A 22,375-nucleotide genomic window follows, 5' to 3' on the forward strand; every position below is an offset into this window, starting at 1 on the left:
ACACAGCACAGAATCAGTGTAACAGTTTATTCCAATGCAGTACAGTACTCCACCCAAATGAAAGCATAACGTGCAAGTGTTTATTTTAATTATTCCTATTTGAAGGCTCTCATTTCTGGAGAACAGCAAGGCATTTTGTTATCCACTCTTTCCATTCTTTAAAGGCTTCCACAGGTTTTGGCAAACTCAGAGGATCCGCGCGACTGGGTTTTGGAGTAACTGTAGGTGTGTCAGTGGACTCAGTATCAACCCACCTCACCAGCGCCTTGAAAAACAGATTCATCGTTTAACAAAGCCCAGCAAAACAGACTTAGGCAAGAGAAAAACATTAGCTTCCAAATCAAGTTATCTACATCGGTGACTTATGCTACCCCACGGAGATGTTCCATTTGATAAAGATGGTCACGAAGGTGAGACCATGCTTGTCAGAGGGCACGCACCAGAAACACGCCAGCTGTGAGCACACAGGACAGTCGGGAGGAGGCACAGGAGAGACGATTAGAATTACACTTAGTCCTCACAGTTTTCTGAAGGTGGGAGGATAATTATTTTCTTTTCTCAACTTGCTAAGTGTTCCACAAGGCATTATACCGCGGTTGTAATTTGACGGGGATATGTATACACCTGTTAAGTGTACACACAGGCATGGCAGATATACATATGTGAAGACACACGTGTAGACATGGACTGCAGTCGCTATGTTTGTGGACACACAGACATTCACTTGCACGTCGAGATTAGATACTTTCCCCCCTTCTTAAAATCATGCCTTCCTCCTAATGAATATCATATACCCTTGTCCCACATGTGGAAAGATAAATCACTTCCACATATTCATAGTTTTTGGGGTTTTTTAACGTAAATTATTTATTTATTTTTGGCTGTGTTGGGTCTTCATTGCTGCGCGAAGGCTTTCTCTAGTTGCTGCGAGCGGAGGCTACTCTTCATTGTGGTGCGCGGGCTTCTCGTTGCGGTGGCTTCCCTTGCTGCGGAGCACGGGCTCTAGGCACGTGGGCTTCAGTAGTTGTGGCTCGCGGGCTCGGCAGTTGTGGCTCGCGGGCTCTAGAGCGCAGGCTCAGTAGTTGTGGCGCGCGGGCTCAGCTGCTCCGCGGCACGTGGGATCTTCCCAGGCCAGGGCTGGAACCCACGTCCCCCGCACTGGCATGCGCATTCTTAACCACTGCACTACCAGGGAAGTCCCTTCATAGTTTTAAAACATGAACTTTGCCTCGCTTGTCAATATTTATTCTGCTCTGCAAAGTCATGCTCTCTGGCCCTAGATGAACGGGAGACACAGAAACCTCTTCCACCATTTCTCATTGAATTCTAAGTGTAAGGCAGGTCAAAGTTTTTAAGAAAGATATTTCTTCGCATTTTTTTTTAAACCACAGCTTCCTGCTTACCTTTGCACTAATTTCCTCTGATAAATCGCCTCCAGAGAAGGGCCTAATAGAAAACGGTAGTTTGCTACTGAAATAACCACTTCCCCCTTTACGGCTTCCCCCACTTACTTTGTATCTGTCTTTCAGGTGGGAGCCGACAGCACTCTGCAACTTGCGTAAACGGATGGGGCGAAGGTCGAGGGGACGCCGGTCAGCTTCTTCCAAGTGGTTGGAGCCTTGCATCAGGCATGCGAGCCACCGGCAGCGCCGAAGTCCAGAGGTATGTCCAATCTCATGGGTTAAAGTCTGCAAGACACTCACGTGGAGGCTTAGGCGCCACGGCCGTCAGCAACAAGGTACACCCCCTTCTTCTGCCTGCTCTTCCGAGAAACCAATTCACAGGAGCGAGCTCCCTTACCATCACCAGCAAGACCTCAGTCTGCCCAAGGGCTTAGTCCCTCCTTTCCCTGAACGCCTCACCGCCTTCCGCTCCTGCCCCGCCTGGGGCTCCCCCACCTCGACACCACTCACGCGTTGGACGGGACCTTCCGTGGCTCTGTAGGGTGTTGAGCTGCAGCCCTGGCCCCTACCCGCCAGCTGCCAGCAGCATCCCCTGCCCCGCCGTGACAGCCAGAGATGTCTCCAGACGCGGCCAGCTAGTCCCTGGTGGCAAAAATCCCCATCAGTGGTTGAGGCCACTGCTCTGGACCAGTGGGATGCTGGCTAACATTTAGATTCCGAGGCCCTTCCCCCAGAGATGCCGGGCCGGTAGGCAGGAGGGGAGGAGCTTGAACTGCCTGTTAACAAGCACATTAATGCAGGGAGCACACAGCTGACCCTTGAACGAGGCGGGGGGGCGGGCGGGGGCAGCAACCCCCCTGCAGTCAAGAACCTGCTCTGGCTTTACAGTCAGCCCTCTGCCTCCGCGGCTCCACGGGCCCTTGCGGTAGGGCAGTACCTATGGCGCCAGCGAGAAACACCGCACGTAAGTGGACCCGTGCGGTTCAAAGCCATGTCGCTTAAGAGTCGGCTGTACTCTGAAACCGTCACTCCATCAGGTGTCGTTCTCTACCCCCGACACGCAGCAGTGGTGAAAGCGGAAAAGCCCGTCTGGCTATGAAGAAAGGGGGAAACGAGGAGACAGGCTTTCCACGGAGCAGGGCAAGGGGAGACACGAGGAACCAGCAGCAGGCCCAGCAGCTGCAGCAGGCGGCCCGGAGGCCAAGGGGAAGGCCCCTTCCCCCCCAGGAGCCAGAAGACCGCAGGGGTCCCGCAGGCCCCAGGGAGTTAGCCCGACTCGACGAGCACGGCGTCCCTACCCACCCAGAATTCTGGAATTAAGCTGACAGTCAGTAGACGGGTACAGCCAAGGCCGCGTGCAACTAACAGGACAAAAAACTGTCACAGATACTGTACATTTCAGTATGAAGGTACCATTTCCATTCCGGTTTTATTGATAACTTCAGTCAAGCAGTATCCACCAAAAGTATACACATAACACAAACTCATTTATAAAACTACTTTAAAGACTGTGGATATATAAATTCAGGGGATCGAGATCTCTTAAAAAATCACTCCGGGTGGACTGTTTAAACAGCTCACCTTACAGGACCGAAGCAGCAAAACACTAGTCACTTCAGGAACGTAATAATTATCAAAAACTGAGTAGTCACTTGAAGATTTCTTCTGCAGCTTCTTCAGTTTGCCTTCGTAGTGTGAGCTGTAAAAATCACTGCCGTACCTGGCAAAGCTGAATATCCCCACACCTAGGAAAAGAGGACAGGCGATGACGGGAAAAGAGGAAGATTCCTGAAGAAAAGACTAAAAAAGAGCCCGCTTGGGCACCTGGCTGGGGAGTGCCCGTCTGTCCTAGTGAGTGCCCGCAGCCCCACTAAGCTTGGCTAAGGTTTGCCCAGACAAAGGAGACTTCTGCCCCAGATTTCCCGATCAGAATCTTCTGCTAACCGACCTGCTCTGTTCTGTAAAACTCAATGATCTTGACCTCAAATTCTTAAGAAATTTTAAGTTCCAGAGAGTTTTTTTCCCCACAAAAGAAGTCATTTTGGGGGGAATTCCCTGGCAGTCCAGTGGTTAGGACTCTGAGCTTTCACTGCCGTGGGCCCGGGTTCAATTCCTAGTTGGGGAACTAAGGTCCCGCAAGCCAAGTGGCAAAAAAAGAAAAAAAAAAAAAAAAAAAAGAAGTCATTTTCTTAAATAGCCCAAATCAAGTACTCCAAAAGGAGCGACAGAGTGACTGAACCACAGGCTCACGACCTCGCTCTGGAAGATCACGGTAAACAGATCTCGGTGCCGTGCATGTCACTGAGGGTCCCGTCCTTCCCTCATGCCCTGCTATACAGGAAGACATCCGGCCACTGCCCCACTGCCTTGGTGACCATGTTTGGACCCTGCCTTCAGAGAGAAGAACCTCTCCTGTCCTCCCTCCTGTAAACACAGCACAACTCTCTCTGCAGCTGTGCCGGTGACCAGAACAAACACCCCTGTAAACTGACTTCCTGTGACACCTAGGCTAGTTTCAACCATCTCTGCACAGAGAACAGACTGACGCACCACTCGTTTTCTAAAGGGGACTGACTGCTTTATGATTCCACTCGTTTACACTGTTGCTTTCATGTACGCCTCTTTCAGTTGCTCTTCCAAAGTAGTAAGGAACATTTGGGTCAAGGAAGTGAATTCATAGTAAGTTTGTCCAACCGAATTTGATTCAAAAAGAATGCACCTCACCCCACCTTGGTATTTGAGATTTAGGGGAAGAGAGCATTCTGGAAGTTAAAAAAAGATAAACCTACTCCCGTCACAAGTGACCTCCTCTGACCAAACAAGTGTGGGTATATTTCACTATAATACCTTCAGCAAGAACATTTTTTTCTTCTAATAATCCTACCAACAGATTATTTCCTTTGGTAATTAAATATTTCTCAATTTTAAAATACCAATCTTTATAAACTTGGACAGAATGAAGTCACTTGTAGTAGGATACTGTCTCACTGCACAGCAGTTCACCCCTGCTCTCCTACTACATCTTCTCTTACATCACACAGTATTTAAGAAACTTACTAAGAAAAAAAAAAGAACTAAATAGAAACATTTGGGGGGGAGTGCTTCCTGACCTCAAATGCATAACATAGATTAGTTAACAATATCTAGATAAATACATTGCTTAAATTTTTTTTAATCGTTCCATCTCTATCAGGTTAATAATAAAAGGGGAAATAAAGATTTAGCTCATAAAAATTTATCTCTGATAGAAAGCTCGTACAAAAACTCAGGGGCACAGCAGTGACCCAAGTCTGCGAGACAGTGTGTTAGTAAGGTCATGGGGGCAGGGGGGGCTGGAGCTGTAAGAATGTCCATGGAGAGTGAGGATGAAGGGCTGGGAGAGGATGAAGGGCTGGGAGAGGATGAAGGGCTGGGAAAGAAGAAGAGGCTCCACAGCACCCTAGGCCCCCACCTCTGGTGAACGGGGAGGAGAGGGGCGTCTCTAATAAGAAGAAACATTTGTCAGCGAGAGCCCCCACCCCAGCAAACCCTGGGCTGATGTAGCAGCCAGTCTATAACCTCTGTGCGCATACAGGCCCTGCTACTTGCTCCCCCTCCCCAGAACGCTAATGGACAATCATGCCCCTCAGTTTACTGGACTTTTCCCCTTGAAACCTGTTTTAGATCCTGGGGGAAAAGGGTAGAAAAATAAGAGCAAAAACAGAGGGGTGGGGAGAAGGCAAAAAGAAAAACAAAACAGGCAAAAATATGATCTGCTTCTGGATCCTTTCCCACCCCCAGTGTTATCAAGCAGGGTTTGCAATGAGTCAAAGTTTATTTTACTTCAAGTCAAAGACTGAAATTGACCATAAATAAAATAACAAAATGTCCCGAGACACTGGATATGAAGCACACTTGTAAATCAGTCTACAGCTACCTCATCTGTGCAAGAAGGCTACTAAATGAGCTAAAAAACAATCAGCAAGATTTTCGCTTACATTAATGACAATTCAAATATCCTTATTTAATTCACCTTGCCGCTGAATTATCTACATTTACCACCTGTTGTGCTGAATGCCTATATATGTGCCAGGCATATGTACACACTTTTTACGGATCAGCACTCTTATGTAAATTATCTCAAAATGACACTGTGAAATAGGTATTATTAGCTTCAAGGTCACACAGGCACCGAACGGCCAACCTGTGGAGAAACCCAGCTCAAAGGGGTCTATCAACAGCATCCTTCCCTTTATGGCAGGATGCCACACCACAAATACTACACAGTCTTAAGTATCAAAATTGTAATTGGTTGGAATTTATTCCCTCTTTCAAAATCCTTAAATAGTCTCAAGTTGAGGAAGTGTCTACCAACAATGTCAAAAAGGAATACCATCTGTCAAAGAGGCCTGTCCAAAGACAAAATTCCAGGAGTCTCTTGGGTAAAGATCGATCATTGTTATTCCCACAACACAAAAGGCATCTTCAGGTTTCTTCTTTTTTAAGAACTTCAGGATCTGCCCTATTTAAAAAGAAACACGCGTGTGATATGTATAGATACATAGATAGATATATACACACACACATAAACATATGTGTATATATGTGTATATATGTGTGTATATATATATATATATATATATATATAAAAAACTCAATTCAAATTGTAAAGCTGTTTAGGCACCGAACGGCCAACCTGTGGAGAAACCCAGATCAAAGGGGTCTATCAACAGCATCCTTCCCTTTATGGCAGGATGCCACACCAGAAATACTACACAGTCTTAAGTATCAAAATTGTAATTGGTTGGAATTTATTCCCTCTTTCAAAATCCTTAAATAGTCTCAAGTTGAGGAAGTGTCTACCAACAATGTCAAAAAGGAATACCATCTGTCAAAGAGGCCTGTCCAAAGACAAAATTCCAGGAGTCTCTTGGGTAAAGATCGATCATTGTTATTCCCACAACACAAAAGGCATCTTCAGGTTTCTTCTTTTTTAAGAACTTCAGGATCTGCCCTGCATGAATCTGTAGGTTCTGCGTGTTATCATTGATTCTAAAGGAGCACCTCGTTGCAGAGACAGGAACTGGTTCTAGGAGTTTTACCGTCAAGCCATAGAAAAATGCTTCACAGTAGCCCTTGAGCCATTTCACATATTCTTCACTGATACTTCTGGTGTTTCCTAGCAATCCTATAACATGGAAGAAAATTTTAAAACAGACTATGAGATGATTCAAATAGCCTTTACCTCAGTCTAGAATTAGAAATTTGGAATTAGACACAAACCAACTGTAAATTTTCAATACACCTTTATCGTTCACTGAGGTGAATACGAGTTAGAAAGAAACAAAACATCCTCTTTTAAGGCAGTTTGGCTACAAACCTTCCACCTTGGGAATGAATGTCAAAAATGATTATAAAAACTGCCCGCTTGAATGAGATCGACAAGCCAAACTATCCCTGGCAACAGCACCCTTGCAAAACCAAACCAAATCCAATATATACCAATGCACTGTATATAAATACTGTGCTTCTGTGGAGAAGGTGTCTTTCTGTAAAGATCATTGAAAAACTCTTCAAAGTCTTGGGGAGCCTCAGGATGGGAGGTTATCCAGTCTGACTGCGAATGCAAAGTAATGGGTCCAAAGAGATCACTGTCTGGCCGGAAGGCTTCGTCCATCAGACGCTTTTCCCCAGCATCTAACTTCTCATACTGTGACACAAGCGCTGGGTTCTTTGAGATGAGAGCTGTCTTTAGTGTGTGTTCAGAGTGCCGTACTGTTTGCATCTACCAGAAAAACACAAGTAGTCAAATATAAAATGCATATCCATAGTGGTGACTTTAACCTATGTACATCCTCCATAGACATCTTTTATTTCCCTCTAGCATGGAATGACTGATTGATTGCTAATGCCTTGGAGTGATCACTCCAAATTACTGTTTGCCCATTTGTAATCAATTTCTTGGGGAGGGTCTCTGAAAGAGTGAAGAGACAACCATGAAATTCATTCCTCCATCTCTCAGGGAACCTGCTCCTATTATAAAAACTAGTGGTGGGCTTCCCTGGTGGAGCAGTGGTTGAGAGTCCGCCTGCCGATGCAGGTGCCCCGGTCTGGGAGGATCCCACATGCCGCGGAGCGGCCGGGCCCGTGGGCCGTGGCCGCTGAGCCTGCGCATCCGGAGCCTGTGCTCCGCAACGGGAGAGGCCGCGACGGTGAGAGGCCCGCGTACCGCAACAAAAAACAAAACAAAACTGGTGGTAACCATAAAACATGACCTGATTTCCCATTTCCTCCTGCCATTTGGGTAATAATATTATGAACTGACTCATTAGGGCCACATGAAAAATACTCATCCTTTCCAGTGTGACTCAAAGATGTTCACGACCAAATGGAAAGAGAACTAATGTAAATCTTGCCGTTGCTGTAACTTAACTGCAGGCTGATAATATATCTCAGCCACTTAAGTTCATCGTCTCCGGGTCGTGTCACCCTGAGGAAGACACCAGGTGACTAAAAGCCAGACTCACAGTGACGGGCCTCTTCCATTCACATCGCGTGCCTGCGCAGAGATTTCATCCTTCCCTTTGAATGGGTCAGACAGCTAAATACTGTGCTTCTGTGGAGAAGGTGTCTTTCTGTAAAGATCATTGAAAAACTCTTCAAAGTCTTGGGGAGCCTCAGGATGGGAGGTTATCCAGTCTGACTGCGAATGCAAAGTAATGGGTCCAAAGAGATCACTGTCTGGCCGGAAGGCTTCGTCCATCAGACGCTTTTCCCCAGCATCTAACTTCTCATACTGTGACACAAGCGCTGGGTTCTTTGAGATGAGAGCTGTCTTTAGTGTGTGTTCAGAGTGCCGTACTGTTTGCATCTACCAGAAAAACACAAGTAGCCAAATATAAAATGCATATCCATAGTGGTGACTTTAACCTATGTACATCCTCCATAGACATCTTTTATTTCCCTCTAGCATGGAATGACTGATTGATTGCTAATGCCTTGGAGTGATCACTCCAAATTACTGTTTGCCCATTTGTAATCAATTTCTTGGGGAGGGTCTCTGAAAGAGTGAAGAGACAACCATGAAATTCATTCCTCCATCTCTCAGGGAACCTGCTCCTATTATAAAAACTAGTGGTGGGCTTCCCTGGTGGAGCAGTGGTTGAGAGTCCGCCTGCCGATGCAGGTGCCCCGGTCTGGGAGGATCCCACATGCCGCGGAGCGGCTGGGCCCGTGGGCCGTGGCCGCTGAGCCTGCGCATCCGGAGCCTGTGCTCCGCAACGGGAGAGGCCGCGACGGTGAGAGGCCCGCGTACCGCAACAAAAAACAAAACAAAACTGGTGGTAACCATAAAACATGACCTGATTTCCCATTTCCTTCTGCCATTTGGGTAATAATATTATAAACTGACTCATTAGGGCCACATGAAAAATACTCATCCTTTCCAGTGTGACTCAAAGATGTTCACGACCAAATGGAAAGAGAACTAATGTAAATCTTGCCGTTGCTGTAACTTAACTGCAGGCTGATAATATATCTCAGCCACTTAAGTTCATCGTCTCCGGGTCGTGTCACCCTGAGGAAGACACCAGGTGACTAAAAGCCAGACTCACAGTGACGGGCCTCTTCCATTCACATCGCGTGCCTGCGCAGAGATTTCATCCTTCCCTTTGAATGGGTCAGACAGCTGTTCCACCGCGAGGCTTTGTGAGTGAGGAAAGGAAAAAACTGGACGTCACTGTCTGCAACTATCACATTTTCTAATTATCTACATTTCCTCCAGTTTATGATAGGCAATTGATGGGAAAGTTTAAGCGAATGGCTGTCCTGGCTAGACATCTGAACTCTGCGTTCCAGAGTGTGGAAGAAATCCCCAAAACGAAGCTCTCTCTTGTCAAAGCTCTCCTATGAGCAGAGGCTCGTCCTCACGGCGGCTCCACAATGGGCCAAAATGCGACTTCTCCTCCAGGACAACGTCCTGTCGTTCTACCCACCTTCAGGGAGAGGATGGCTCCCTCTCAAGTTTCTGCCTCACAAGGACCGGCATGTCTGGGCCTGGGCGGGAGCCCGTGGTGCCTTCACCCTAACAGTAAAAAGGCGGTGTCAAACGTCAGGAGGCCTCCTCCGGCCTCCCAGGTGCGGGTCACTTCGGGGGATGGGGGCCACTTCGGGGGATGGGGGCCCGAAAGCTGCCGGCGCGCCGGGACCGGAAGCGGACGGCCACCCTGACCGGGTGTCCATAGCAACTCGCTCCTTGGGCTCGGCCCCGCGCCAGTGCGACCCGGCCCGGTAGGGGGCGGCCTGGGGGATCCCCGGGGACTCTCGCTTCGTCTTTTCCACCCGAGGAAGTCTGGCCTGGCTCTCCCAAGACACTCCCGCCCCTGCCGTCCTCCCCGCTTCCGCCACGGCTGCTCCTCCCACATCTTCCTCCCTCCCCAACGACAGCGACCGTCCCCATCCTCTACCAGCCGGCCGCCCGGCCAGGAGGCCCCAGCCCGGAGGTTCCAACCACACCCCACCAACCTCACCCCGCCACCCTCACCCCGTCACCGTCAGGGCGTCGACACCGCCCACGCCGTGCCCTGCGCCGTGCCCTGCGCCCGACGCCGTGCCCCGCCCCTTCGCGCGACGCCACGCCCCACCGTAGCACGCACGCTCCGTTGTGCCCCGCCCCTTGACGCCCTGTCACGGCCCCGCGCTCCATGCCCCGCCCCCGCCGCGTTCCACGCCCCGCCGCCGCGCTCCACGTCCGGCCGTCGCGCCTCGCGCCCGCGCCCCGCCCACGCCCCTTGACGCCTTGTCACGGCCCTGCCCCGCCCCCGCGCTCCACGCCCCGCCCCCGCGCCCCACGCTGCGCTCCACGCCCCGCCCGGCCGCGCGAGGCAGTCTCGAGGGCTCGGGGCCCGAGTCCTATTGGCCGCCGTGGCCCCAGGTTCTCGGGCGAAACGCGGTCACGAGGGGGCCACGAGGCGCTGAGATCAGCCCCGCGCTCGGCCTTTCCGCCCTGACCTCCCGGGGCGCCGCTCCCCGGCCGCGACCGCGCCGCGGGGTCAGCTGCTCGTGCACGTGCTCGGCTGGCCGTGGGTGTGAGCAGAGACCTCGGCGTGACAGAGTCCACCGGCGCGGAAGCGAGTCCGCGGCGGCCGCTGGTGGACTCACGGCCCGGCGCGGGGATGCGCCCACGGGCGGGCGGCGCGGAGGGGGCGTCAGGGACACGCGGCTCGGCGGGGCTTCTCTTCTTCCGGGATGCGCCCGTTGGTGTCTCCCGGCGCTGGAGACGGGCTGGGAAGTAGGAGAGGCGCTCGCGGGCGGTAGGACTGAAGCAGCTCTGCGGCCTCTGTGTGCGGGACGGGAGGGTCCAGCTCCGATCCCGAAGGCCCCCTTCAGCCCTGGGAGGTTGCGGGATCGAAGCGGAGGATCCCTCATCTCATCCGTGTGCTACCCCTTCGTGCTGCCAGCGCTCATCTCGACGTCGGGACGCGTGGACGGCGGGGCTGGCCAAGGCCACCGAGTGCTGCCAAGGAGACAGCGCCGCGCCATCAGCATCCCCCTCCCTTCGAGGCGGGGGCCTCCGAACAAGCCCCCGCCTCCCACTCGCTCCTTTCTGTCCAGCTCCCGTCATTCTTCCCCAGGTTCGCACCGCGCTCACCAGCCCCTCTGTCCTGACGGCTTCCTAGGAAGGAACCTGGGGAACACCTGGCCGTTTGTAATCCTGTTTCGTCAAACCCTTATTCACGACCTCACCTAAAGGGACGCCCAGCTCCCCCCGAGCCAGCCCCAGATATGACTCCTGCCCTCCCAGCCTTAACTCCAAGATACTCCTCAGTCCTGTTTTTCATTATAAGCCCCTGTCCTACTGCTGCAAAGCAACCTCTGGGAGAGGTTCTCATGTTTAGAATCATCCAGGTTGTCCAAAAAGAAATTTTGTAACAAGATTAGAAGACTGCAGAACGGGGTAAAGAAATGCAAAGTATATGGCAGGTGAAGGATTTTTAAATGACTTTAAGGCGATGGACATCATGACATGAAACGAGCAAAGAACAGGTACTTTGAATGAGCCAGTAACATAAAAGGGTTCAACTTTACTCAAAATAAAATGAAAACCATTCCAATACTTTTTTCTGATCGATCAAGTGACAAAAACTGTTAACAGTTGACCCTTGAACAACAGGGGTTTGAACTGCACAGATCCACCTATGCACAGATTTTTTTCACTATATACATACGGCAGTGCTACAAGATCCTTGGTTGGTTGCATCCACGGATGTGAAGCTGAGGAAACAGAGGTTTGACTGAAAAGTTATATGCAGATTTTCCGACTGCAAGGGGTCGGCGCTCCTAATGCCCCGTGTTGTTCAAGGGTCAACTGTATTTTGAAAGAGTTGCAAGCTTGGGACTTCCCTGGTGGTGCAGTGGTTAAGAATCCGCCTGCCAATGCAGGGGACACGGGTTCGAGCCCTGGTCCGGGAAGATCCCACATGCCGGAGAGCAACTAAGCCTGTGCACCGCAAGTACTGAGCCTGCGCTCTAGAGCCCGCGAGCCACAACTGCTGAGCCCACATGCCACAACTACTGAAGCCCACGCGCCTAGAGCCCATGCTCCACAACAAGAGAAGCCACCGCAATGAGAAGCCCAAGCATGGCAACGAAGAGTAGCCCTTGCTCGCCGCAACTAGAGAAAGCCCGTGCGCAGCAACGAAGACCCCACACAACCAAAAATAAATAAAATTGATTTTTTTTTTAAAAAAGAGGGCTTCCCTGGTGGGGCAGTGGTTGAGAGCCCGCCTGCCGATGCAGGGGACACGGGTTCGTGCCCCGGTCCGGGAAGATCCCACATGCTCCGCCACAGGAGAGGCCACAACAGTGAGAGGCCCGCGTACCGCAAAAGAAAAAAAAAAAAAAGCAAGTTTACAGAAAAGTGGCAAGAATGGTACAAAGAATCCCTATGTAATCTTCAGCCAGTTTCCGCAATTAACATTTTACTTCATTTACTTTCACTGTCTCTCTCTCTCCCTCTGAGTCTCTCTGTCTGTTTCCTGTCTGTCTCTGTCTCTCTGTATTATATATAATATAATATAATATAAGTATATTTCCCCCTGAACCATTTGAGAGTAAGTTGCAGACATGATGTCCATTTACACCTAAATACTTCAGTATATATTTTCTAGAACCAAGTAAATTCTCATAAAGTTTCCTGTCTGTCTCTGTCTCTCTGTATTATATATAATATAATATAATATAAGTATATTTCCCCCTGAACCATTTGAGAGTAAGTTGCAGACATGATGTCCATTTACGCAAGTTTACAGAAAAGTGGCAAGAATGGTATAAAGAATCCCTATGTAATCTTCAGCCAGTTTCCGCAATCACCTAAATACTTCAGTATATATTTTCTAGAACCAAGTAAATTCTCATAAATAACCACAGGACAATTAAAACGTACCAGTATGGACTCATATTTTAATTGTAGCCCTTCACCCTCTCCCCAATCCATCTTCCCTACCATCTCTGAATTTTACTCACCCTGACATTCCACTAGAGATCTATGTGCATTAATGATCAACTATAGTTCTTTTTCCTACTTCTTTGATTTTATTTAAAAATTACTAAATCTGTGAAAATATTTCAAGTACGTGTCTTTAAACGCCAAGTAGTACTAAAAGGATTGTAATGAGAAGTAGTAGCCCCCACCCCGTTGGCCAGCTTCCAAGAGGCTCCCGATCTCAGCTCCTCAGCTGTTTTCCCTGGTATTTATCTCCGTGTGTGTAAATGGCGTGTGTGTAGTGAGATTTCTTGATCTGTTGATGTGAGGTAGCATCGACTGACTTATTGCCGTGATAGATGGGGACTTAACTTCTTTGTTCACCCTCACACTCCCCACCTCCCATTCCTCTTGATGTGGGCACATCACAAATTTTGATTGACTCTATAGTCAGTGCTCGCGTTACGATGATTATGCAAACACTGTTCACTGCAAAGTCGAGTAGTGTACTATGACCATGCTTTGTTTCCTGTAGAACTCGATTTTTGCCTGGAGTTCATAATCATTTCATTTCTATTATTTGGTTTACTTTCTTTTTTAAATTATAAAAGATTAATTTGCCTAGTTTCTTTCGTATGATCTAATTCTTTTTTTTAAAATACGTCATCATCTCTGTTATACATTTGCCAATAATATTTTCTACATAGCACATTAGTTACTTTTTTTTTTTTTCTGGGAATCTTTATCCTGGAGCTCTCCATCCCCCTGTTTCAGCCTGAACTGGTCCCCTTTAGGACTGCTACACAGGTATCGCCCTGGCACTACACTCTGCTCTGTTGGATCCCCTGTTTCTTACATTTTTAAGCTCCTTGTCCTCCTCTTTCTCGACTCACTCCTTTGATTGGTGTAGCACATCCCCCAGAACCTTTGGGAATAAAGATGCATAGAGGTAAATATTTGGAAATCTTGCATATCTGAAAATGTTTTTATTCTACCCTCGTCCTTGACTGAGAGTTTCCCTGGATTGGTGTGGAATTTTAGGTTGAAAATCATTTTCTCTCAGAATTGTGAAAATTCTGTTCCATTTTCTTCTCACTTCCAGTAATGCCACTTTGATTCCTAATCCTTGGTATGTTACCTGCTTTTTTTAAGGAAGATCTTACGATTTTCTCTTTATCCTTAGAGTGCTGAAGAACTCTTAGTTTGTAAAGTTTTTAAAGATGTGTCCTGGCCTGAGACATTTTCCCCCATTCATTTTGTTTCTCCCTCATTGGGCCCTTCAATTTTTTCTTTTGGCCACAGCCGACGGCATGCAGAACTTCCCCAACCAGGGATTGAACCTGTGCCCCCATTGGAAGCGCGGGAGTCTTAACCCCTGGACCACCAGGGAAGTCCCAGGCGCTTCAATCTTGAGATACTTACCCTTACATTCTGAGAGTTTTTTTCTTTTTTCTGTTTTTTTTTCGGTACGCGGGCCTCTCACTGTTGTGGTCTCTCCCGTTGCGGAGCACAGGCTCCGGACGCGCAGGCTCAGCGGCCACGGCTCATGGGCCCAGCCGCTCCACGGCATGTGGGATCTTCCCAGACCGGGGCACGAACCCGCGTCCCCTGCATCGGCAGGCGGACTCGCAACCACTGCACCGCCAGGGAAGCCCCTGAGAGATTTTCTTGTGTTACTTTTTTTAAAAATTTATTTTATTGACGTACAGTTGATTTACAATGTATTAATTTCTGCTGTACAGCAAAGTGATTCACATATAAATGTATATATATATGTATAGTCTTTTATACATTTACTTACTTATATTTGGCTGCGTTGGGTCTTTGTTGCTGTGCGCGGGCCTTCTCTAGTTGCGGCGAGCAGGGGCTACTCTTCATTGCGATGCGTGGGCTTCTCATTGTGGTGGCTTCTCTTGTTGCGGAGCATGGGCTCTAGGCACGCGGGCTTCAGTAGTTGTGGCACACGGGCTCAGTAGTTGTGGCTCGCGGGCTCTAGAGTGCAGGCTCAGTAGTTGTGGCACACGGGCTTAGTTGCTCCGCGGCATGCGGGATCTTCCCGGACCAGGGCTCAAACCCGTGTCCCCTGCATTGGCAGGCAGATTCTTAACCACTGCGCCACCAGGGAAGTCCCCTGTGTTTGCTTTGAAACAGTTCATCTATTTCTCCTTTCACCCCATCATCGCATCATAATTACTTGCTTTCCAGTCTGACTTCTAGAATAGACTGTAAGCTCCCAGAAGGCAGAGATTGCTGTGTCTGCGTCACTCATCTCTGTATGCCCCTGTAAGTGCTCAAAAAAATATCTGTACAATTTAACTGAATTTCTTAAATGTCAACTATGTCACCTATATGCTAGATTCTTCTGGTGATAAGAAAAATGATCCACTTATGGAATTGATTTTAAGAGGAGAAAATATAGGTGCATAAATAATAAACCAAGATACACAGTAATAACAATCACTCGAGAGGACTTGATAAAGTGCTACGGGGCCTTCAGAGAAAGGCAATCACTTCCATCTAGATGGAATCAGGGATGCTTTTGTGGAAGAGAAGGTACTTGGGCTGGGCCTTCAAAGATGACTGACATCTGAACACGAGGAGCAGGGCGGCTGCTTGCTGGATGGACTGAACGGTGTAGAAATGAGAGGGCCTCCTCCTGTCAGGCACTAGAAGTAAAGAGGAGAAACAGCTCCCTTACCACCCCCACCCCAGAAGTTCGCTGCTCAGCAGGGGGAACAAAATGTGGGAGGCTGTGATACAAGACGAGCGTGTCGAAGACGTTCTAGGCAGAGGCTACAGCACGTGCAAAGGCACTGAGACCTTGAACTCACGGGCTGGGGGGCGAGCGGGTGGCAGCAGGAACTGTCTCTGAGAGACAGAGACGGAGAGAGAGGTACAGCAAATGGCAAAATGTGAATTGTTCATTGTGCTATTAGTTTAAATTTTGTGAAGGTTTGGAAATTTTCCACAGTAGAAGTTAGGAAAAAAATAAAGAGATCACAGTCTCATGGGGGTGGTGTTAAACCGCCTCAAAGCTGAGGCTTGAGTAGGATCTGTACCAGGAGGCGTTCAGGGCTGAGTTAGGCCAACTCCATGACGTCAAGACGCTCTCATCTCAGTCACGGTCCTCACGTGGCCCGGTTACCAGGCAGCCCCGAGGGGCTGTGCTTTGCCTGCCAGCCTTTGTGTGATTCGTTTATTTAATGGCCTCTTTGCTCAATAACACAAGAGGTCCAAAGTGCCAGTGCCAGCCCAGGACATACTCGGTACATTTGCACCCAACCTTTCAACTCTAAATTATGACTTTTCCAGAGAATTCCTGTGCTTTTTCCTTCTATTGTGTAAGATTCTTTAAGGACTGACTAGAGGTTGCTTCTGTGCTTGATGAACGAGAACATGGGCTTTGAAGTAAGATGAACTTGGATTCAAATCCAGGCTTCCGTGCTTCCTAAGCTGTGTGACCTCAGGCAGGTGCCTTGGCCTTTCTGGGCACTAGGAGCCTCATCTGGAACACCTGTGCAGTACGTCTGTGATTACACCTTCAATGCAGAGACTGCTACAGGGCCAGGCACCAGGTGGGAGTTGAGGGGCGCTATTACTATTTTTATCTTTTTTTATTTCGTCTTTTTAATGTTGTGCTTTTCACTCGCTTGGCTTTCTTTGTCTTCCTTCTTGCCCTCCTTTTTGCTTCCTTTGTTTTTCACCTTGACAGTTTTCCCCCGAAGAAACCAGAAACCAACGTGTAAAATTCTCAGTCTGTGATGCCGTTTTTGTCACCGAAAGGTGACTCCTGCGCTCAAGGTTCCCTGAGAGAGGAGTCCTGTCGATACTGGCGGGTGTGGGGGAGGAGGGCGCCGTTCGTGAAGTTCGGCCTCGTGTGAATGGGACCCATGAGCACAGTACCCGCGCGCCCCGATCTTGCGATCGGCTGAGCACACAGGTATGAGCCCGTACTACGTCAGTGACCGACGACCCGTAGAGGTCGGCTCTGCTTTTACCATATGGGCAAGCACAAAACAGGTAGTTTTTCAAGTTAGCATTGCGTTCAGGCAGATACTAAACATTCCTCCACGGGTGAAAGGTTCAACATTCATTTTTCGAACATTTTTAATTCAGACCAGAGTGTATAGAAAAGACGGGGTCCCAGGTTGCCCCATCTCGGTTTGGTCCCTAGAGAGTGAAAAAAGAGGAACACGGTATGGCCTCTGCCTGCAGCTGGTTCCGTTAAGGGCCCTCCCGGGACCTGTCTCAGGAGAGAGGACGCCCTTGCAAATCTGGCCCAGGTGGGTTCGCTAGGGTGACAGGCAGCAAAATTAATTCAGGAAGGCATTTTATAAGACTATCCCCTCCAAGGGGGAGGAGGGTGGAGGAGGGACGGACTGGGAGTTTGGGATTAGCGGATGCAAACTATTATCTAGAGGATGGATAAACAACAAGGTCTTACTGTAGAGCCCAGGGAACTGTATTCAATAGCCTGTGATAAACCATCATGGAACAAAATATGAAAAAATATATAATGTATATGTATAACTGAATCACTTTGCTGTACAGCAGAAATGAACACAACATTGTAAATCAACTAAACTTCAATAAAATTAATTTAAAAAGAAAGAATATCACCTCAAAGAGGAATTAAAGATGTAGACATCTGGGAATTGCCTGGCGGTCTGGTGGTTAGGACTCCATGCTTTCACCGCTGAGGGCCTGGGTTCAGTCCCTGGTCAGGGAACTCCCGCAAGCTACGTGGCATGGCCAAAAAAAGAAAAAAAGACGTACACATCTGAACGCAAACATGCAAAACAAAAACCGGGGCGAATACTGCTAATTGTGTCCGTTTGCCTCTGTTTTGTGCCCTGTGATCTACCCGGGAGGCTCAGATCCACCCAGAAGAATGGAGAGTCGCTGAGGCTGCCTTAGGGGTGGGGAGTGAGGGTATGCACGCCTCTTCCGGGAAAGTGTCCAGGATGCAGTGTAGCTCTGGAGATTGGTTGCTCTGTCTCATCTGTCTGTCTGTCTCTCGTCAATCCTCTCCACATTCTCCAGTTCACTCCAGGGAGCTGCTCTGGTTAATCCAATCGCTCGCCCAGTAGGAGGGCACCCTGATGGGCCATCAGTCAGCCAGTGGATGGGCCCATTTTGGCAGGTGCCCCCCACCCCGTGCAATCGGTCGTCCGGGAAGTGCCCAGTCCCACTTCCTTTGCACCTTCTGGTGGGCGGCGAACATCACACCTCACGTGCCCAGAGCACGTGTGTCAGGAGAGTGTGTTTGACTTCAGATCTTTGTTCTGGAGCATGGTCTTGGGTCTGCCTTAGATAGCGAGGGTCATGTAGCCAAGCCAGCATTTCTTTTCACATTTCCGCTGCTTAATTTGCTCCTAAAATATATCCGGGGTTCTGGGTGGGAACATTCTGAATTAGCTTCTGATTCTGGCTCTAACTTCAGGGACCAGCTTTAAGGCGATGAACAAGGCATCACCTCTTAGGGTCCCAGTTTGTTGCCCTGTGACATGTCTCAGGACATAGATGCTCAAAGCCCCATTACTAACAAGCTCTAAGTGCAGTTGTGATACATAGTAGCTTCATAACTTAGGGCACTGAAAGAAGAAGGTACCACTTCCATCACCAGGACCTGCAAGCTTGCATGGGTGGCGTGTTTAGGAGCATGTGTTCAGCTGGGACAGAGGCCAGCACAGTGGTTAAGACGATCACCCCTGGAGTCACCCGCCTCTGTATAGCTCTGTCACTCGCCAGCTCTGCGACCTCTGGAGGGTTGGCCGACCTCTGTGCCTCATCTTCCTCCTTTGGGAAGTGGGGATTCTACCAGTTCCTGCCTCACAGGCTCTTCAGAGGGGTGAGAGATAACATACCCAAAGCACTTAAGCTGGGGCCCAGGTGAGGGACCTGGCGGTGAGTTAAGAGTCCGTGATTGAAGGGACGCCCAGTGTATTCATTTCCTGTGGCTGCTGGTAGAAATTACCGCGAAGTCTGGGTGGCTTAAAGCAACAGAAGTCTTTCGTCTCAGAGTCCTGGAGGCTGGGTGTCTGAAAACACTGTCTCTCGGCTACACCCCCCTCTGGCAGCTGCAGGGGTGAATCTGCTCTTTGCCTCTTCCAGCTCCTGGGGGCGGCCGTCGTTCCTCGGCTGTGGCCGGCATCCCTCAGTCTTCAAGGCATCTTCAAATCTCTCTCTGCTCCGTCTTCACACCACCTTCTCCTCTGGGTGTCAAATCTCCCTCCACCTCCCTGTTATAAGAACACACGTGGGGCTTCCCTGGTGGCGCGGTGGTTGAGAATCCGCCTGCCGATGCAGGGGACACGGGTTCGAGCCCCGGTCCGGGAAGATCCCGCGTGCCGCGGAGCAACTAAGCCCGTGCGCCACAACTGCTGAGCCCGCGTGCCACAACTACTGAAGCCCACGCACCTAGCGCCCGTGCTCCGCAACAAGAGAAGCCACGGCAATGAGACGCCCGCGCACCGCAACGAAGAGTAGCCCCCGCTCGCCGCAAAGACCCAGCACAGCCAAAAAAAAAAAAGAGAGAGAGAACACACGTGAGGGCATTCAGGACCCACCCGATAATCCAGCATAATCTCCCACCTCAAGACCTTTACTTAATCACATCTGCAAAGATCTTTCTTCCATGTAAGGTAACATTCACAGCTTGGGGGGATTAGGACTTGGCTGTCTTTTGGGGGGCCATGGAGAGAATGTTCTAGTTGGCTGTGATTTTTTTGCCTCCACTGCCCATTTGAAGATGCGCCCTTGTCCCCTTTAACCTTCCCTGACGGCAAACGTGTCATCTTTCCCCCCCAGCCCAGCTCTCCCTCTGACTTCTGGTCTCTGCTGACAGCTGCCTGATTTTCTCCACGCCCCTCCTCAGGACCGTCTGTCATCCTCCCGTCTCCTTCCCTTCACCTCCGATTCACAGACACAGCGCTGAGCCCTGCAGAGAGGCGGCGACTGGCCCACGCCGCCTGGCGATGTGATGCCCAGGCTGGGCCGCAGCCCGTGGCCCGGGAGACGCCCTCCGACCACAGCTGCACATCCTGGTCAGGTTCCTCCTGAGGACAGTCCGCCATCCTTTCTCTGTGGCTCTATTCAGCAGACATCTCTTGAGCGTCTCTTGTGCGCTAGCTGCTGGACAGTCAGCGATGGGCCAGACCCAGGCCCAGCCTTCCAGCGCAGTCTGGTCCCTATGCCGCCTTGGCCTGGCCTTCTCGTTTCTCACCTGTCCCCCTGTCCCAGGCAGCACGCTCCTGTCTCTGCACCTTCGGGGGTGTCCCTGGGTGCAGAGCACCCTGCCCCTTCCTGACCCCGTGGACGTGTAGGCTGCCTTCAGAGCCCCAGGCCTGCCCCTGCCCGGGAAGCCCTGGCCCCCAGTCCAGGCCCTGAATGTAGGCCCCATCCGGGTGGGTCCTCTCCTGCCACTCTCCGTCCTGCTTCCTGTCCTGGGGTGACTGAAGGAGCCCCCAGGGCTGCCTCTGCTGCCGAATAGGGTGGTTTCCCCCTCCCCCCTCCCCGCCTCCTATCTCTTGTCGTTCTTGCTGCTTCCCAGGAGGTGAGGGCCCCCCGACTTGGTCCCCACCAAACCTCCCCGGAACACAGCTCCCCGTGTCCTTGCGTCTCTGGGGGAGCACAGCGGGGGTTCAACAGAGCCGGGGCGGGTCCCTCAGCCCGGGGACGCTCTGAGCAAAGAGCTGAGAAACCCCCCGGGGGCTGTCGCCCACTCCCAGCCCAGAGTCCAGGAACCTGGGGTCCTCAGGGGACTCCTGTCCGCCCTCCAATAGCAAGTGCTCCTGCCTGCGGTTTAAACTGTACACATCCTTTCTTTTGACCCTGAGAAACCCGACCAGCTGGACAGCACAGATTCCTGACATATTTTGGGGGGGGGATGGTGTACCTTTCCTGTGCGTGTGGGAGTTCATGACCCTGTGCTGTACCCAGAACGTCAGAGCTGAAGATAGCAGCGATGCTATTTGCTCACAAAGCTGTGGGTCGAGAATTTAAACAAGGCCACTGGGCGGCTGGTCTCCGTCTGGGTGGAACGACTGAGGTGTTGTCTCCGCTCCCGTGTCAGGTGACCCAGAAGTGGAGGTGGGTGGGGACGTGGGAGGGGTGGCAGGGTGGCCTGTAACAGGGGCAAGCGTCCGGCTGGGTCCTCGGTTCTCCACGGAGCCCAGGGCCTCTCCCTCTCCACGTGGCCTCTCCAACAGGATACAGGGTGCAGGCTATGTGGTAGCTCAGGTCTCCCAGGAGAGCAAAAGCAGAATCCCCCCAGCTTCCTTAAGATGTTGGCCTAGAGCCGGTACAGAGTCACCCCTGTCCCGTTCTGTTGCTTGAAGCAGCCCAGATTCAAGGATGGGTACCTTGCACATCAAGAGGCCATGCATACCAGGAGGTGTGGTCCCCTGCGGGCCTGTAGTGTTCACTGTCACAAGCACTCTACGTGCCTTATCTTCCCAGGTGCAGCCTAATTCTTCAGCGGAGGGAGGGCTATTCTCCCCCTCGGTACACTTCCTGTGGGCTGGCTTGCTTCATCACATTGTCTTATCAAGAAGGGACTAAGGGAACTGCAGGTGCCCTGGGGCCCTCCGAGCGGGCCTGTTATCCTTCCAAGCCCTCCCTCACCAAGAGTTTTCTTTTGGGTCATTTGGAGGAAAATGTAGTGATTTGGGCCACACTCCCATTTTACAGATGAGAAAACTGAGTCTCACCAGGGTTTTTAGCTCACACACTTGCTAAATTAAAGGTCACATAAGAAATGAGCAGATTAGGTTTGAGAGCCCAGGACGCTCGTGTTTTAATTGAAAATTTGGGAAATAAATTTACTTTTCAGAAATTCATTTCCTGGCCAGCTTCTCTGGACTGTATCTAATCTGTCAAGCAAGCGATATCCATGTGGTCTTCCACGGCCACCTTTGCTGAGACGTCACTTGGCCAGACCTGATTCTCTCTCATACCCTTCGCTGGACCCCGGGAATGAGTTCACCCACAGGAGCAACCGTCTGTGAAAGGAACTCACTCTCAATGGGATGAAACTTTCTCCTCGAAGGACTAGGTAAGCCCCCACCTCCTCTCCCAAGAGAACATTTGGAAATACTTCCTTATTTGAAAAGTATACGCACAAAAAGTTGGGGTGACTCTGGGTTCTTTCCTTGGCTTGTTTTCTGTCTGTGTGGTTCTTGAACCTCATCTCCTTTTTCCAGACTTATTTCCCCTTCTTTGTCTCTTGATGTCATCTACATTCTGCCCAAAGAAGCCACCAAGTATGCATGACGTCCTCCCTCGACTTCGCATGCATTTAAGTCACTCCTTCCACTCAGTGACATTAAAGAGCATCCAAATGCCGCCCCAACAAGGAGTCTTTCTCCATCTGACCCCATCAAGCCAATGCCATGTCCTCTCCTCTGAACTGGGACGGCGTGGAGCCCTCCGCAGGGCTCTCGTGCTCTGCTCTGGTTTTTGCGGTTAATTGCACTATGGTCTACTCTGCGGCGAGCTCCCTGAGGGCAAA

At 50.3% G+C, this 22,375-nt stretch overlaps 1 protein-coding gene and 1 long non-coding RNA gene across 8 annotated transcripts; both read right to left on the reverse strand.

Annotated features, from left to right (window-relative positions):
- On the reverse strand, positions 1-7,985 carry AMZ2 (archaelysin family metallopeptidase 2). Of its 4 annotated transcripts, none has more exons than XM_055089936.1 (6): positions 7,910-7,985; positions 6,885-7,167; positions 6,268-6,570; positions 2,985-3,148; positions 1,512-1,688; positions 25-265 (listed from the first exon to the last, which is right to left on the reverse strand). In XM_055089936.1, exons 2-6 carry the CDS (start codon positions 7,165-7,167, stop codon positions 110-112), a joined length of 1,083 nt encoding a protein of 360 aa, XP_054945911.1. In that variant the 5' UTR covers positions 7,910-7,985; the 3' UTR covers positions 25-109. The 4 variants fall into 4 exon arrangements, with proteins under 4 accessions (XP_028355046.2, XP_054945911.1, XP_028355049.2 ...); XM_028499248.2 differs by lacking the exons at positions 6,268-6,570; positions 6,885-7,167; positions 7,910-7,985 and adding exons at positions 1,404-1,446; positions 1,914-2,045; positions 5,776-5,941 and having other exon boundaries at positions 194-265; XM_028499249.2 differs by lacking the exons at positions 25-265; positions 6,268-6,570; positions 6,885-7,167; positions 7,910-7,985 and adding exons at positions 275-1,276; positions 1,404-1,446; positions 1,914-2,045; positions 5,776-5,941.
- Positions 7,986-7,990: 5 nt separating this feature from the next.
- Positions 7,991-10,498, reverse strand: LOC112061843 (uncharacterized). Of its 4 annotated transcripts, none has more exons than XR_002892751.3 (4): positions 10,481-10,498; positions 9,377-9,465; positions 8,996-9,085; positions 7,991-8,253 (listed from the first exon to the last, which is right to left on the reverse strand). It is a non-coding gene; the product is annotated as an uncharacterized lncRNA (long non-coding RNA). The 4 variants fall into 4 exon arrangements; XR_002892749.1 differs by lacking the exon at positions 10,481-10,498 and adding an exon at positions 9,925-9,997; XR_003682963.1 differs by lacking the exon at positions 10,481-10,498 and adding an exon at positions 9,933-9,996.
- Positions 10,499-22,375: the final 11,877 nt, after the last annotated feature.

Source organism: Physeter macrocephalus, chromosome 14 (genome assembly GCF_002837175.3).
Source record: "Physeter macrocephalus isolate SW-GA chromosome 14, ASM283717v5, whole genome shotgun sequence".
NCBI lineage: Eukaryota > Metazoa > Chordata > Mammalia > Artiodactyla > Physeteridae > Physeter > Physeter macrocephalus.

Coding starts and splice junctions, on each gene's coding strand:
- AMZ2 (XM_055089936.1), bottom strand. CDS start 7,167: ATGCAAACAGTACGGCACTCTGAACACACACTAAAGACAGCTCTCATC. Junction 1,689..2,984: donor TGCTGCTTCGGTCCTGTAAG/GTGAGCTGTTTA, acceptor AGTGTCTTGCAG/ACTTTAACCCATGAGATTGG. Junction 266..1,511: donor ACCTGAAAGACAGATACAAA/GTAAGTGGGGGA, acceptor CTGTTTTTCAAG/GCGCTGGTGAGGTGGGTTGA.